The sequence below is a fragment of the Oryx dammah genome, unplaced genomic scaffold (assembly GCF_014754425.2).
Source record: "Oryx dammah isolate SB20612 unplaced genomic scaffold, SCBI_Odam_1.1 HiC_scaffold_26, whole genome shotgun sequence".
In the NCBI taxonomy this organism is placed as follows: Eukaryota; Metazoa; Chordata; class Mammalia; order Artiodactyla; family Bovidae; genus Oryx; species Oryx dammah.
In genome coordinates this window covers 46075252-46092861 of record NW_024070210.1, presented here as the reverse complement: position 1 = coordinate 46092861, position 17610 = coordinate 46075252, and the positions used below count along the sequence as shown (strand labels likewise).

The following is a 17610-nucleotide window of genomic DNA, read 5'->3' as shown; positions in this document are numbered from 1 at the left end:
GTTATTTTTTAAAGGGCTTTCCCTTTCTTCCTTTTTAGTTCCTGAATGCATTTTTACACAGCACAGTTTGCCCTAAAAGCTGGATAGGAGAAATGTCCTTTAAGAGCTTCTCCTCTACTGCAGGTATCAATGCTATGCATAACTATGAAGAGAAATAAAAACAATTACAAATTAACTTTAAAAAATACTAATTTTAGAGGAATCTGCCTTTCTTTATGTCTCAAAAGGTGAAGACAAGGATTTGTGAGTCTTCTATTGATATATAATTCTTATTTAGATAACCACAGCTGTTTCAATATCTTACAAGTACTTGTTTCAATATCTTAAAAGTACCTGAAAGCTAGTGAAAATGAATAGAATAATCTGAAACTAAAAGAAGCTGGTCTACTTATACTTAGACCCTTAATTGCCCTTTATCCAGCCATGAAACTAAATTCAGTTTCTTCCTATTCAGAACATCACTAAATATTCACTAAATATAAGACTTCTTAGTGCCTCCTACAGTTAGAAGGTAATAAGGCATTTTTGTGGTATAGGGAGCTGAGGTTAATGAATACAATGAAAATAGGGAATTATGCTCTATAAACACGTTTTTTGGAGTGATGCCATAGAATTGAATCCCCTTGTTTGACGATAGCATGTTCTCATGGGATACCAGGGGCTTATCTGCTGATGGAGTTGTAGTAGCAAGAATAAGGACTCACATTTTATTCCAACAGCTTTATGAGAACCTCCCTAGCTTCAAATCATAGCTGATGATCATTGAAGCCTGTAGCAGGGATCCTGACTGCTGAGATGAGGAACTGGGCTTTCCAAGGTCTTAGCTGTAGAGTAAGACTGCAGTGTTGAGGTGGGAGTAGATAGGATAGAAACAGCCTGAAGACTGCAGATAAGGAATTTGTCATTACTAAGAGTAATGACAATGACAATGATTATAGGGAACTTATTTTTTTTTGTCCTTATTATTGTTAAACACACACAAGGTCTTATGCACAGGAATTTCCACCATGACCCCACTTTGAAACTGATGCTCAGAGAGGTTAATTCCCAAGATTTGAACCTAGGCAGTTTGGTTCCAGAGTCTGGGAATGGACTTTGGAGTGAATTTCTCATTTGTTCTGAGAATGATATTAAGAATGGTTTCTATTTATTGTGCATGTGTGCTAAGTTGTTTCAGTTGTGGCCAGCTCTTTGTGACCCTATGGACTGTAGCCCACTAGGCTCCTCTGTCTGTGGGATTCTCCAGGCAAGAATTCTGGAGTGGGTTGCCATACCCTCCTCCATGGGAACTTCCTGACCCAGGGGTCAAACCTGTGTCTCTTCTGACTCCTGCATTGGCAGGAGGGTTCTTTACCACTAGCACCACCATTCTAAGTACTTACCCTTATCAACGTATTAATCCTGACAGTAATCTATGTAGTAGGTGCTTTTATTTATTAGCCTTCTTTCACAGTTAGGGGAAAAAGAGATACAGGGAGGTTAAGTAAATTGCCTAAATGAAGTAATTGGCTCTTGTAATAGAGTTTTGTATGAGCTAAAACCAGGATTTGAATCCAGGTATTTATCCCAAGAGACTTCACTGTTAATGACCATTTTATTACCTCTTGGAGGATAGGCACTTCTTGTGATAGGTGATGGGTACTGTTACGAAAAATGAGAGTCACATGGTAAGGGGCTCCGAGGGAGTTTTCAGTTGAACTCAAGAGGTAACTACTAGCAAGGAGGAGATTGAGGCATCAAGGAGTGGGTGTGAGCAAGTGAGCAACAGTAGGACAGAAGTGAGGGCAGAGGGGATAAGAGCGGTCTGGGGAGAATGGGCTAGTGGGACAGCACATTTTTGCTTTGAGGGAAGAGATGTGCTACCACCAATTTGAGTAACCACTCAGCCTCTCTGGAGCTTCATTTTCATATCAAAATCATAAGAAAATTGAACTAGTCAATTTTAAGGTTCTCAAAGGTTGAGAGAGTTTGAGAGGCCAATAATCAAATTGTATCAACACCATTTCTAACAAAAAATTGATGCCCTTGAGAAGTATAAGACCCTAAAGTGCCTTCTGAATCTTAAAAAAAAAAAAAAAGATTTAGGGCACTTACTTCATTGAAACTGTTTTTCTTCAATGCTCTTATTTCTTGAGACTTTAGAGGATTACATATCTTGGTCTTGAATTACTTTTTTTATTCTCTTCCCATCTTAGTTTCTTTATCTCTATAAGAGAAATAATAATAATGTTTATTTACTCTGTAGCTTTGCTGTAAGGATTAAATGTAGTGATATTTTGGCCCTTAATACTCTCTAGAAATACATTATAGAATTTTTTCACTAAAATATCTATCTCAACCTTCAAACATGTTTTCTGACAAGAAACTATCACTTTCTTAGACTTTCTAGCTCCAGTACTTGGCTTTCTTTTCAGGGTGCTTTTTATTTGTACATGAAAAGAGGGTTTTGTTTTCATTTTTCTAATCACTTAATCATTTTGACCCATTGTGCATAATCTCTATATACATGTCTACTCAAGGAACATCTACACTGCACTGAGGTACTAAGATTCAAGGCCCATTCACTAGTAAAAGCATATCTCTCAGAGTTCTGAAGCCCAGTATTCATTCTATGTCTCAACAAAATTATCTTCCTACACATAAATATATAACATATATATTTATATAAATTACAGCATGTATACTAATATCATAGTATATATTATATATATATACACATACATACATACATATATATGTATATAAGTTATGGATTTATTTTTCTCTCGGGCAGGTTGGGGCCAAATTTGAAATCAAGTATGTTATATCTGAAAAACAGTCAACAAAATTAGAAAGCACATTAATACCACAAAATTACCATACAAATATTAGTTGTTGCTATTTTAAGTGACAGTTGGAACTGAAGGGTCATAAAGAAATCAGACCTCAGTGCACAGGAGAGCACTGTCATTATCACATGCGCTTTTGAGTCATAATTACTAGACTGAAAAGCCCACTGCTATCAATATCACCTTAGATAAATTAACCTCTTCCCTCTTTGATTATTCATCTGTAAAATGAGGACAATAATAGTACCAACTTCACAGGATTATTTAACTTGAATACATGCAAAGCCCCTAACAGAATGTGTAATATGCACACAGAACATGTTCAATAAATGTTAGCTATTCTTATCAATGCTCTGAAATCTAGCTGATGACTTTGCTTCTTATTTTATAAAAAAATTTTTCTGTCTTAAGTAAGAGGCTATTTTCCTAAATTTACTTGAAACTTTGAAACAGTGGGAATAGATGGAAATAATTTAGTTTATCCATGAAGCCTTGTTCTTTCATTTAAAAGCAGTGGCTGCCATTATATAGACTATTTTTTGAAAAAAAAAATTTTTTTTTACATAAATGTTAACTTTTTTAGTTGGACCAGAGCCTTCCTTTTGTTATGGGCTACATGAATGAAAGGAAAGAACCTTTTTATAAGATACTTTTCTCTGGAGAAGTCTCTGGAAGAATTACCTTGTGGCACATCCCTGATGTTCCTGTGTCCAAGTTTGATGGTTCTCCTAGAGGTAAGACAAATTCTATTTCTAATCACCTATATTCTAAAAAATGCTTTATAATTAATCTGTTTTTTTTTTTAAGTTAAGTAATAGGCTACAAACAAGAAGAAGTTCTCATGTACCACTATGCATTAGATACTAACATAAATATAGGTATAAACATGATGCTTATAGATCTTTTACAGTAGTGTGGCCACTGTAATTCAAATTAACATCAGCTTATTGTGAGTGATGTTTTATTGAATTGAAATGAATGTTGACAATATGAATACAGGGTAGACTGATAGATCACATTCATATTTTTGAATTTGTCATTTGATATCCTGTATTCCTTTTCAACTAATTTCTTTATTCAAAAGAGTTTCTCAGCTTTTTTTCAGTTGACTTAAGTCTAAAAATGAATCCACTAATACACATCTATTCTTCTGAGTCTCCTTAAGGAAGAGAGAACCAATAAAATAGCATTTGCAGTGAAAACACTGCATAGCAGGAGAACTTCCTACCTGTAGCACACCATTAGGATGGCAAAGAGCCTCTATGCGCCCCAAGGGATGGTGCCTTAATAATATTTTCTATATCTGTGATGAATTTATAAACCAAATTTTTCCCTTTTGTGTGTTTTCTTCTTAGAGATACCAATAACTACCACTTGGACCCTTCAAGATAATTTTGATAAGCATTATACCACATCACAAAGTATTAGTGACTACTTCTCTGGGTTCAAAGATGAGAATGAAACCGCGGTTGTCACTTCATCAGAGTATGTTCCAAGTCTTGATAAACTAATATGTGGCTGTGAAGATGGGACAATTTTCATTACACAGGCTTTGAGTGCTGCCAAAGCAGGACTTCTAGAAGGCGGTTCTTTACTAAAAGGTCTTGAATTTTATTTGACCCTATTTATTTAATTTATCTAAGCTTCAACTAATAAGCTATACTAAGAAGACTGCTGAAGCTTAAAAAATTGTAGGCATTTGGTAGTAAATTTGTGCATGTTTTAATGCTAAAGTAAAACACATATAGATTTTTTTTAAAGTCAAATAGAAGACTATATGATGAGAAATAAATTTCTCTCCTTATTTGATCTTCCAGGAAGATCACCAAAGGCAAGTGTTAATAAGTTTCTTTATACCCTTTCTGAAATTTCCTATGCATATATAGGCATATAACAAGATAGCAGTATACATCCTTTTAGTTGTATTATAAAAATGAAACCACAGTCTACATATTTTACTAAAATATTCTTAAATCTTAATAAAATATTTTTGAGCACATTCTTTATGACTTCATTTTAAATGATTAATAATAATTGAATTTTAATTTAGAAATCTTCTGTGATGTGTGTTTAAGATTTTCCTAGCCTTTGGCTACTACAGACAATGTAGAATTAACTCTCTTTGCACATATATGTGGGTATATGTATAGAATTATTTTCCAGTTGAGTTACTAAATCAACCTTTATGTATATTTTTAAATTTTTAAATATCTGATATATATTTTTATGTATTTTTAATATATATTTTTAAATATTTGAAAATATATTTTAAAATGTTTTCCAAAGTACATCAATATACATGTGTATCCACTAACACACATGGATAAAAATGCCTTTTTCCTCAAACCTTAGCCAAACTTCTATTCTATTCAACTTTTTAATATTTGCCAATCAGGAAAAAGTGGTATCTTCCTATTTTAGTTTTTCATTTTTGTGTCAATGAAATATAAATATGTTTTTATATACCTTTGTGCATTACAACAGCAAAAATCTATTAAGTAAAGACCATTATGCAGAAAGTTGTCTTATGTAAAAGAAGGAAATATAGAGGTGACTGAGATTTGGAGTTATGTAGATAAATTTGTTTGAGGAGGGCGTGGCAACCCACTCCAGTATTCTTGCCTGGAGCATCCCCAAGGACAGAGAAGCCTGGCGGGCTTCCATGGGGTCACAAAAGAGTCAGACAGAACTTAGCAACTAAACAACGACAACAGTGTACTGCTCTGTGTCTCAATGGCTGATGCTAAAAGTTAGTAAAAAAGCTTAAGACCTTAGCATATTTTATCTTGGCTAATTTATCATATCCAGAAAAAAAGCAGACACCTACATGAGACTGGTAGCATCTGAATTAATATTCATCTTGGTTTGCTAGTGGATATAAAATGAAGAGGTGTCTGATGGAATAGAAGAAGTAATAATGATTCTTTGGGACCCAGTGTAAATAAAAAGAGATTGTGGTCTGTGGTCCTCTCTAGTTTTTTTGAGTTTAGCCAATCATGAAGGAAGAAGAAGTGTGGAAACTGAGTATCAGTATCTATTACAGCTATGGTATGAAATACCCAGGTTTCATATGGTATGAAACCCAGGTTTTCATACCCAGGTTTTCATACCAAGGGCCAATGCTAAGAAAGTATGCACATTATCTTATTTCACATGGTTGTCTTGTGTGAAGTAAGAGCTATTTTATCCCACTGTTTCAGATGCAGTACCTGTGGCTTAGAGGGAAAAAGCAAGTTGTCCATGGTGACACATTTAGTAACCGACAGACCCAGAAAAATAAAACCAGATGTGTTTAATAGAAAAGCTATGCTCTTAAACATTATGCTATGTTTCTTCACACTTGCATTCAAGTCACTTAACCCTTCTGAGCCTCAGATACTTTATCAGTAAAACAAAGTGGTGGAAGTAGGTAATCAGTAATATCTTCTGAAGCAAAACCATTCTGTGAATCTTTGGTTTTCTTTTATACTAGATGTGATTGTGTTGTTTGAAAGGACAGCAGAAATGTTCTGAGATTACTTTTGTAGACACAGAATGTATGAACTGTCACTCTTTTATGACAGAGTTGGCTATTTCTTGGAACTGGAACTGGTAACTTGCTAACATCTTTGAAGAACTAGTAGACTTTGAACAACCAGCTTCAGTGCTCTATCAAAAGCATGACCTAGCTTGTAGTGAGGCACTTGCCTTTTGAAATAATCCAAGGGTTGTTCTCATCAGGTGGCCGAAGTAGAGCTTCAGCTTTAGCATCAGTCCTTCCAATGAATATTCAGGGTTGATTTCCTTTAGGATTAACTGGTTGATCTAGCTATCCAAGGGACTCTCAAAAGTCTTCTCCAGGACCAAAGTTCAAAAGCATCAATTCTTCAGTGTTCAGCCCTCTTTATGGTCCAATGGAAAAGACTCTGATGCTGGGAAAGATTGAGGGCAGGCGGAGAAGGAAGCGACAAAGGATGAGATGGTTAGATAGCATCATGACTCAATGGATGTGAGTTTGGGCAAACTCTGGGAAATGGTGAAGAACAGGGAAGCCTGATGTGCTGCAGTCCATGGGGTTGCAAAGAGTCAGACACAACTTCGCAACTGAACAACAACAACAAAGGGTTATTTATTAATTTTCTTAGTCAACTGCCTGCTTTTAATTATATGCAGTTTTCTTACACTAAAAATTTATAAAAGAAAATCTCAGGACTATTTCTTGAACAAAAGTAACTTTCTTTTATTATTTGGTGTTTGGTTGTTTTCCAGGTTCCCTTCCTCAGAAAGTTCTCAAAGGTCATCACCACAGTGTTACTTCCTTGCTTTACCCACATGGTCTCTCTTCAAAATTAGACCAAAGTTGGCTGGTATCTGGGGACCAGGACTCATGGGTCATCTTGTGGAATATCTTTACTGAAGAAATTTTGCATAAATTCTTTTTGCAAGCTGGCCTGGTAACAAGTCTTTTGATGTCCCCAGAGAATTTCAAAGTAAGTTAAGATGAAGAGTGAAATGTAACACATAAACTTAAGTTATATAACATTTCAGAACATTTAAAAACTCTAAGGAAAAATATTTCATAGTTCCATGGAAAAGAAAAAATACCCATAATACAACTGGGTGGTTTTTATGAATTCCTTTTCTTATTTGTTATGAATTCTATTATTTTTACAGCTTCTACAGATAATGTGGCTCTAAAGCAAAAGTCTCATCAGTTCTTGCCTTTACAAAAGTCAGTTAACTCTCTTTACCTTACACGTACTTACACTCTTTCCCCTAGTTCTACATCTTAACTTTTAATGAAATTATCTTTTCTTTTTACATAAAACATAATGGACACTGAGGGCTTCCCAGGTGGTGCTAGTGGTAAAGAACCTACCACCCAGTGCAGGAGATATAAGAGACTCAGGTTCGATCTATGAGTCGGGAACATTCCCTGGAGGAGGGCATGGCAACCCACTCCAGTATTTTTGCCTGGAGGATCCATGGACAGAGGAACCTGGTGTGTTACAGTCTATAGGGTCACAAAGAGTCAGACACAACTGAAGCGACTTAGCATACATGCACTCAATGGACACTCAATGGAAAAATAAATATATAGGAATCATAAATTAAAATTAACTTTTGCCTTTAACAATTTAATAATAATAATCATCATTACATTTTCTTTTTCTTAATAGATTTTTACTTGCTCTTTTATTTAACAAGTACTTTCAACAATGAGCTTTCGCAAATTTATGAGCATCTACCTTATGCTGAGGAAAGGAAATATTTTCAGATATAATTTTCTCATGCAATGTCAGCTTAAATTCAGCCTTCATAAAGCTGATATATTTGATAAAATATGAACAAACAAGTTTTGAGTTCTCTCAGTTTATGTTAGTTGACTGACTTGTAAAAATTATTTCTCCACAGTAATATTATGAAAAATCAGCTCCAAAGTAAAACCAGAGAAAATTTGCACTGTATATTTGTAGTAAGAAAAAATTAAAGCAGTATTTCAGGAACAGAAATGATTAAACAAAATAGTAAAACAAAGTTAAGTGAGCCGTACAACGCACCCCCCCCAACAAAAAAAACAACTATCTGGTGGTTTGAGATACCTTGATATGTCTTTTATTCTTGAAGTTCTTCCTTTTTTAAAATAAAATATATATATATTTTTCCTTTAGACTCCAGGATAGTGCAAATCAGTTTCACTCCTTACCCCTTTTACTTCTGCCTCAGTCATAACTGATTTGGTATCAGAGCTCCAAAGATCAGGACACATTCAAAGCCAAATAAAAGGGGAGTTTATTGAAAGGACATAAGAGGCAATCCTTAGGTATCCAAGACAAAATACTACAGAACCAACAAGGACCTCCTGTAAAGCATATGGAACTCTGCTCAATGTCATGTGGCAGTCTGGATGGGAGGGGAGTTTGAGGGAGAAACTTCTCCTCCTGGGTGCATGCTCAGTCTTGTCTGACTGTTTATGACCCCATGGACTGTAGCTCGCTAGGCTTCTCTGTCCATGGGGACTCTCCAGGCAAGAATACTGGAGTGGGTTGCCATGTCCTCCTCTATAATCAGCTATACTCCAATACAGAATAAAAAGTTTAAAAGCAAAAACACTACAGCAGAATCTGCAGTGGAACTTGAACTCAAATTCAGAAACAAAGGTTATTCTTAGAATCCATTGCCCCAATATGGTCTGTTTTTCTGTGATTACTCCTTTATCTTGCCACTTCCTATGACTTCTTTTAGCTTTACAACTTCAAATGACTAGAAAAGATAATTCACTTGGTCTAGTAGGGGTCTACTGTCTACTCTAGCCACAGAATCTGTGTTCACGTGTCATTTTCTTGTGTTATATGTGTGTGTGAATTTCCTGAAGTTCATTGGGCTGTCTGTTCTAGAAGCTGTGGGTTGGGCAGGTTCTCCACGAGGTAATAGTTGGGCGACAGTGCCATCTGCCCCATTCTACAAGTCCAGCCTCCCCATATATCACCTGACATTTTTGATTCCCCCCCACCTCAGAATTTCTGCAGGCTCCTTTAAAAAGGAGAGGAGAAATTTATCATTAGGAAAAATAACACATTCCCCAGTGCCCCACTGAGAGAGGTCAGTGATTGGCACTGGGTGATTCTCAAAGGGATGTCAACTGATGCTTTTAACATAGCAGCCAGAAGTCTGGCCAGGTGCCTTAGGGAAAGTAGGAGCATCCGTATCGCAAAATGGTTAGAAAAGATAAAAGAGAGTACAGACAGAATGCCCACTCCTCCTCCTTCCCACATTCCAGCCATCCCCACTGTGGGCTGATCAGTGCATGGCCCTCATGGTGAGGCACAGAGCTGCCCTGCAAACTTCTGGCTGAGCTTCGGCAGCACCCAGCAAGAACGGTGTTTGTCCTAAACTATGCTCAAGGTAACCACATGCTGATGTTCTTAAAAGTATCTTAAGAATGTTTGTCCTGTGAGCCTATTTTTGGTCCTGTCTCTGAAGCTGTACACTCAGCGGGAACTGTCTAATGCTAACCTCTTTTAGATTGTGTCTACACTGAGTTTCCTGTTTGGATTAGAATTTGTATAGTTCTGGGAACAGCACCAAATCACATTTTGAGACTGTAAGTGGAAAATACCAGCTCATGATACCCTTGGGCCTAAGCTTGTGTCTACAAATAGCTTCTTTTTGTGGCAACAAATTAGTTCTGGGGTTTATTTTATTCTGCATTATTTCCGATGTCTGCTTCACTGCCTGAATCTGCTGAGTGATGGTCAAGTCCTTCATTTATCTTATGAGTAGATCTGGCCTGGAATTCTCCTCTTGCCGTGTGCCTTTTGACTTTCCTGATATGTCTTTGAATTTAAAATCTATTTGGTGTGCAAAGCTCCCCTGTGCAGTGTTATATGGAGAAGTGCTATAGAAAGCAGATCCATCATTTGCTAAATGGGGTTTTAACAGAAACTCATGTTACTAAGGGGGAAATCAGGTTTAATTTTAAAGAAAGCATTTAACTATTTACTTACAAAAAATGCTGGATTTTCTTTTTTCCACAGCTACGAAGTTATCAGGTAATCTGCTGTGTGTGCAGTGACCACTCTGTGGCTCTTCTTCACCTGGAGGGGCGGAGGTGCCTCCTAAGTGCCCGGAAGCACCTTTTCCCTGTGAGGATGATAAAGTGGCATCCCATTGAGAATTTTCTGATTGTTGGATGTGCAGATGACTCTGTTTACATCTGGGAAATTGAAACAGGTATATTGAAATTACCTTTTCTTATCCTTTACATATGTATGCATCAAAGCATTTGGCTGGGTGGAAAGTTCCAGAAAATACATACGAATCTCTCACTTCCTTTTACCTTTGGTTGAGCTACACTTAAAGGCTTCGTTTGCAGGCATGTATGGAAAATAAACACCATGGCCCAAGTCAGACCCTGACCCACTGGTGATTAGCTGACAGAGCAGTGCACAGGACTGAGCCGGATATTTCTGGAAGCTATAAATAAAAACATAAGTTATCTACTTTAATTATTAACAAGAGAGAAATTTAGTGTCCTACTATTAGTCTCAAATTATCATTGAATTCTGCCTTCTTCAGCATACTCACCATCTCAGCAACATTTTGAGCTAATTGATGATCAGTAATAATGGAATATAATTAATTACAAAACTCCAAAAAGTTGAGTCAGGGAAACTGAAAACTGAGTGGTTCAATTGAACTTTTGATGTCATAGCATAGAGAATATATAGTTTTAAGTTTTAAGTTTTTTTTAAAAAAGTTTTACTCTATAACTCTTAAGTTGAGAGCAACACATTTCAGGCAAATGCTGGGAACAAATCAAATACGGTGAAGTAATTAATGAATGTGAGTCAAGGGAGTGCACTGGAGAGTACATTTCACTGAAACCATTGCATGATTCGTATTGATTAATCCGTGGTGGTTTTATGTTGGGTGTTATTAACAGACTGGATAGTTTATAATGTTATGGTTTAGAGCCATACTTCACCAAAATAATTGCTATTTTCTTTATATTTGACGTTCATGTGTTAATGATGATGACACACAGAGGATGCAACATAATATCACCTTATATTTGTGCCTGCTTTGCAGCTTTGATGGGCTTTCATGCTCATTTCCCATTAGATTATCACAATTTCTAGGGTAGATAGAAGAGGTATTTTTCCTCATTGTGTCCATGAAGAATCTGTAGGTCTGATCTATAAATGTGTGAGATTACACACTAGTAAGTGGTGAAACAATATGAGGCTCTCCATTGTTCTTTGCACATATTCACAGAACTAGAAGAGCTTTAGAATTCTTAGGTAATCTATCAACTAAGTGATGTTTGAGTATAATGGATAAAATAGGTTCTAATGCCTGGGCTTGCCTCCAGGACCTGCTAATGAAGATCTATATTACCTTGGACAAATAACTTGGCTTCACTGCATGTCAATTTCCTCATCTATGAAATGGGAGTAATAGTACTTGTCTTCCCTTACATTAACAAATACCTAAAATGTTTATAAACAGTGCCTGTAGGTGCCAAGTCTTAAGTAAGAGTTAACCATTTTAAATATTATCAAAAGAAATGTGGCAAAATCTTGATTTTTGCTTGTGAAGTCTAAATTTGTAAAACATATACCCTGACAAATGTGTGCAACTACATTGTTTTTTAGTGGTTATAATAGTATTTATTTAATTTTTTTATATTGGAGTAATAAATATGGTTTCAGGAACTACTAGTGGTTTTTCTTCCCTTCATTACTGCCTGTCCCATCAAAAAGATAAATAAAAAGTTGCATAGCTTGAAAGGTATCCTGGTGGGGCAATGGAACCATAAACACTTAGGAGTACCAGATTTTTTTTTTTATTCTTCCTAGACTCTGTTTTCTAAGAGAAAATATGTTTGATTAGCAAGTATTTAAAATTTCAAAATTAAAAACAATGCAGTTGTGCTTTTTAAAAAATGGATAACCAACAGGGACCTACTGTATAGGCCAGGAGACTCTGCTCAATATTCTGTAACAACCTAATTGGGAAAAGAATTTCTAAAAGAATGGATACATGTATTTCCTATTATTCCAGTCCCTCTAGGAACCTCCCAATCATTTCTCTCTCTAATGACACGTGGTCTTTAAGCCAACTTCTTTTCTCTCCCACCCCTAAATTTACCTCATGGACTTTTGGCACTTGAAGCCTAGACAGTAGCTTTTTCGTGCCTAGTTGGAGGCAAAAATAGCTGACTTTTCATATATATATATACATGTATCCATTCTTTTGCAAATTCTTTTCCCAATTAGGTTGTTACAGAATATTGAGCAGAGTCTCCTATCCTATACAGTAGGTCCCTATTGGTTATCCATTTTTTTAAAAGCACACCTCATTGTTTTTAATTTTTAAATTTTAAATACTTGCTAATCAAACATATTTTCTCTTAGAAAACAGAGTCTAGGAAGAATAAAAAAAAAATCTGGTACTCCTAAGTGTTTATGGTTCCATTGCCCCACCAGGATACCTTTCAAGCTATGCAACTTTTTATTTATTTCTTTTTGATGGGACAGGCAGTAATGAAGGGAAGAAAAACCACTAGTAGTTCCTGAAACCATATTTATTCCAACATTGTATTTTAATATTTCTTTTTATGCTCCCCAAATATATAATCAAATGTAGAACAGTTGAAGAATAGAGAGAAACATAAAAAATGGAATCCTATCCCACTCCCTAAAGATAGCTGCTCTTAATATTTTGATCTACTTTCTGTCAGACATCTTTCCATGTCAATAAACAGATGTCTGTAATGTATTTCAGTCATGGTCCTGGCCAGAAACTGAATTCCACCCAGGTGGGTAAAATGAAGAGACTGTAATGAAAGGACTCTTTAGAGGGATGTGGATAGGGATTAGGGATCAGACAAGGAAAGGACAGTGAGGCCATTACCTGGATACTAGCAGTCCCAGGAAGCTCTTACCATCTCTAGGGCTGAAGTGAACGATGAGAAAATAGTAGTACTGGAAGCCAACTCAAGCTGAAGCCAAAGAGGCGTGATTACTCCCTGGGGTGACAGAGCTCCCTGGGTTTTCCTGGCGGCACTGGTGGTAAAGAACTGGCAGACAATGCAGGAGATGTAAGAGATGCAGGTTCCATCTTTGGATTGGGAAGATTCCCTGGCGAGGGGAATGCCAAACCCCTCCAGTGTCCTTCCCTGGAGAATCCCATGGACAGAGGAGCCTGGCAGGCTACAGTCCATAGGGTTGCAAAGAGTCAGACATGACTGAAGTGACTTAGCTTGCATGCATAGAGCTCCCACCAGAAATTCAGTACTGAAACAAAGAGAGCTGGAGGAAATTCTCTTCTCTTTCCTTTTGCAGTCACCTTCATTAGTTTAATCCAACTGAAAGTCAGACAGGAAGGGCAGTTTTAGAAATCGGCCAAGGGCACAGAGCAAGACACAGAAGGGTATGGGAAGGATGGAGTGGGTTGACAAATGAACAAAAATTGACATAGTGGCCATTATGCCTATGCATACTTTAACTCAGGAATCTCCTACAGTTGGCTATTTATATTTTTTTCCTATAAAAAAGCTTGTTTTAAAATGGCCATATAAACTGATATGTGCACATTTAGTGCTTGGTTAATTTATAGGATATTTGTTCCAAATGAAATTATGAGGCTATTTATCTCTTACGAATCTGCAGTAATAGTTTATGAACTACCATAACTCACCTTAAGCTTATAACTGGTGAAAATTTGTCACCAATAATTATATCATTGCCTTTATATTTGTGATGTGACTTTTTACTTTTTCAAAGCCTCCTCCGGTTGATAATCTTATTTGAACCCCACAACACTCTGGAGACAGCTGACAGCTGAATTCCTTACCACACTCATTCCTTAGGAATAAGTCTATGCTGTTCCTTTTAGTCTGTGTCTGGTATTGGCTTTGTTCTGAGCTGCCTTTAACCTCAGCAATTCCAATTTTGCTGGAAATTTAATGAACTACTATTTCTTTCTCACACTGCATTTCATCTAGCTAATATACTTCCAATATGTTTATTCTACTTGATACTTACATTACCCTTTTCCTGTAAAGGTGGGAAAATCCAGGATCAGGAAGACTTTCCATTTACAGTTTCATAAAGTTAGGGGAGAAAAGTGCCAGCTAGGACCACAACAATTAGGCTGAAAAATGGTCTATGAGGGTCTAGAATATGCTTGTTCACTGACATGCCTAGCACTTGAATGAACAAATGAACCAACCTAAGTTTTCTTGGACTTCAATAGATTGAGTACAAATGAGTTCATCTTACTATTGGCCAGTTGTGGTGGCTCTTAGATCCTGGCTGCCCAACTGTAGATAGATCCTTAGCTTTCTCCTCCACGTCTTCCCTAGGGTTTTTGAAATTCACAGCACATGCCTCAATTCCTTGTGTAGAAGTCTGTATATTTTCTACACCAGCCAACTTTTCCTATTTTTATCCTTTTATTTTTGCCAAAAAGTTCAAACTTTGTTCTATGTGTGAACAGACCTTTTCTCTGCTCCATTTCTCCAGCACTCTGCCTCCTCTGAATACATGAAGAAGGAATAAATTGACACTCAGGCATTTATCAGATCTTTCAGCACTAGAGCAACTCCAGAGCTCCCTAGAAAGAAAAATAGGAGGTGTCAGTGGGATACGGATTTGGGGGAAAGAGACTTAGAAATAAAAGGCAGAGGAAAGGCAGTAAAACCAAAAATAATTAATTCTCAGCTGCACCACAAGCCCACCTTGGTGGAAGGTTAGGGGCTGGGGTATAGCTTAGGCCCTGTGTCACCTTACTCCAGTTGTGGAGGACAGGATATGAGATTAGTTCTTCACAGATACTTTATAACAACCTAATCTCACTTTATTCATGAGATGTATTTATTCACTGAGTTATTCTCTCTGGTAGAATGCACAGGCATATTCTAGAGCCATGAACCACCCATGCCTATCTCATCTTGAAATCGTCAGAGGTGTATCTTTTCAGTGACAGATGGTATAGTCAGATATGTAACACGGAAAAGTATGGAGTCATAGGTGGGCATGCTCGTCTCATGGGAGAAGCAAACAATCAGAGCAGAGTGTTTATGCAGCAGTGGAGGCTCTTGTCTTCTGGATAAAAGTGCAGCGCTGCCAGGTTGGGAGTGATGAGGGCATCCAGTTTTGCTTATTGATTTGCCGGATGTCCCATGATGTTTAGGCCTGATTAGGAAGGGGAAAAATTGGAGATGTCATTTTGATTAATATTTGAGCTCTCACATTGTATTTGGCACTGACAACTCTGGGCAGTTTTGTCACTCTCATTGCTATGAGACACAATAGGGATAATGTAATACTGATTTTTTTTCCCCTAAAATATACACCAGAAATAAATCTTAGCTCCAAGTTCATTTTTCTTTTAAGAATTGAATTTAAATTAATTCTGAGGACTTTTCTGTTTACAGCAATGGATTTACATAATAGAAAACTTGTGTAATGAATTTGTGTTATTAAATGTAAATATTATGATTATTATCAAAGGTCTTCTGTTAAGCTTATGGCCTGTGTTAAGAAATATGCTATATTAAACAATTGAATGTTTTTGTGTGTGGGAAAGATGAAGTCATATTTGCTTGAAAGTAAAACATTTATTGATAAGATAGGTCAAGAAAACTTTATCTGTAAAGGGTTGGGCAGTTAATATTCTAAGCTTTGTGATTCATATGGTCTCTGTTGCAGCTACTGAACTCTGCCCTCATATGTAGCTCAGAGGCCATTGATAATACGTAAAGGAGTGGGTGGGGCTGTGTTCCAATAAACCTTTATTTACAAAAGCAGATGACAGGCTGAATTTGCCTTGCAGCGGCAGTTTATATACCCCCCCCCAAGAATGATGGTAGCTCTTTTAAAGATCATTATTTTTACAACTCATTCTGAAGCAGTTTATAATTTTAACTCATCATATTTCACCAACTCTGTATGGTTAAACCCATTTTGCTAAGGGGGAAACGGAACACACAGAACTTTTGAGTCTGAAGATCCCCAGGCTGAGTGTTGAGCACTTGCACTGTGGTGTGTTTGTCTTTTGTTCTTGTGTGTTCTTCACTGTACTGTACAGCAGGAGCACCTTCTGCAGATGGAGGTCAGCCTTCTGAGACTGTCAAGCAGAGAATTAGATAAGAAAAACTCAGAAGAAAAGAAATGGCTACCAGGAAACCCACCAATGATCTCCTGGAGGAGAGGAACTCTGGCTATCTCTCAGTGCCTGGCTCTCAATTTAAACACAGTTCTAACAGCCCTGGTCATCTGATTTCTCAGATGACAGATTAGAAATAGCAAATTGCAAGTGGGGAGACTGTTAGTGGCAGGACTCTGATAGCAGAAGCGACAGCTGATAGGAAGGTAGGAGAAGCACATGTACGAGTCACTGCTCAGGGCAGTCTTTCTTGTGCTCCTGGGAAGATGGTCATCCAAAAAAAAAAATGCTGAAATCATTTCCCTTGTTCAGGAAGCTCTTAGATATGCTTGCACAGTTTATGGGCAACTGCCAGTCCCCTCCTGTGACTCCTGCTGGGAGCTAGGCTTTCTCTTTCCCAGGCACTGGCTTCAGGAAGACTATCTAAAGGTATTGTATCCAAGGTGGATTCCAAACCTAAGGACATCTCAAGAATGGTTTGGGGCCTGGGGTTCAAGGCCAGTGAGTGGGTAGAGCTGAGAGTCCCTGTGAATCTGTTTCTGTTAGTTTCTTCTTATGTCTTCTCAGTAATGTGAGCCGTGTGACCTTGAGCAGGAAGCTTTACTCTTACAGCATGGCCTGAGGATCCAGCCTCTAGTTATGACACGGTTTCTGTGGGAAAACACACTTTGAGTTTTAAAGCCGTCTTATAAACAGACAATGGGAACAAAGCCTATGAATATGAAATTAAGGAAGTAAGGAAGAAGACAATACATTTCAGAGTTATTTTCACCACAGGTGTTAAATTTCCTCTCTCTTAATTTCTTAGTGAAATTAGTAACAGCTAGCTATAAAAGTATCCATCTACTATGATGCCATATAAATGATACATTTGTTCTTCTCTTCCGTGGTTTCAAGGTACAAGAAGGAAAGAAAATTTAAAAACTAAAACTCTTAAGAAAGATAAGATGAGGTTTGTCAAGTAATAGTTAATAGGACATATTTTTAGAAAACATCCAATGTTTAATCTACTGTAGATCTGAGTGTGCTTTAGTTGTTTAGGATGAGGCTATATAGATATATGCAAGACACAGTTTCCCAGATATATGTAGTCATATTTTCCCTAACACAATAGAATCATGTGTCT

At 37.0% G+C, this 17610-nt stretch overlaps 1 protein-coding gene across 1 annotated transcript in view; it reads left to right on the top strand.

Annotated features, from left to right (window-relative positions):
* WDR72 (WD repeat domain 72) overlaps positions 1–17610 on the top strand; it is a 197778-nt gene that overhangs the window by 21514 nt on the left and 158654 nt on the right. The window contains exons 9-12 of the mRNA XM_040226552.1: positions 3412–3562; positions 4184–4429; positions 7077–7297; positions 10346–10541. Coding sequence (XP_040082486.1) covers positions 3412–3562; positions 4184–4429; positions 7077–7297; positions 10346–10541 — 814 coding nt within the window. The remainder of the gene's footprint in view (positions 1–3411; positions 3563–4183; positions 4430–7076; positions 7298–10345; positions 10542–17610) is intronic.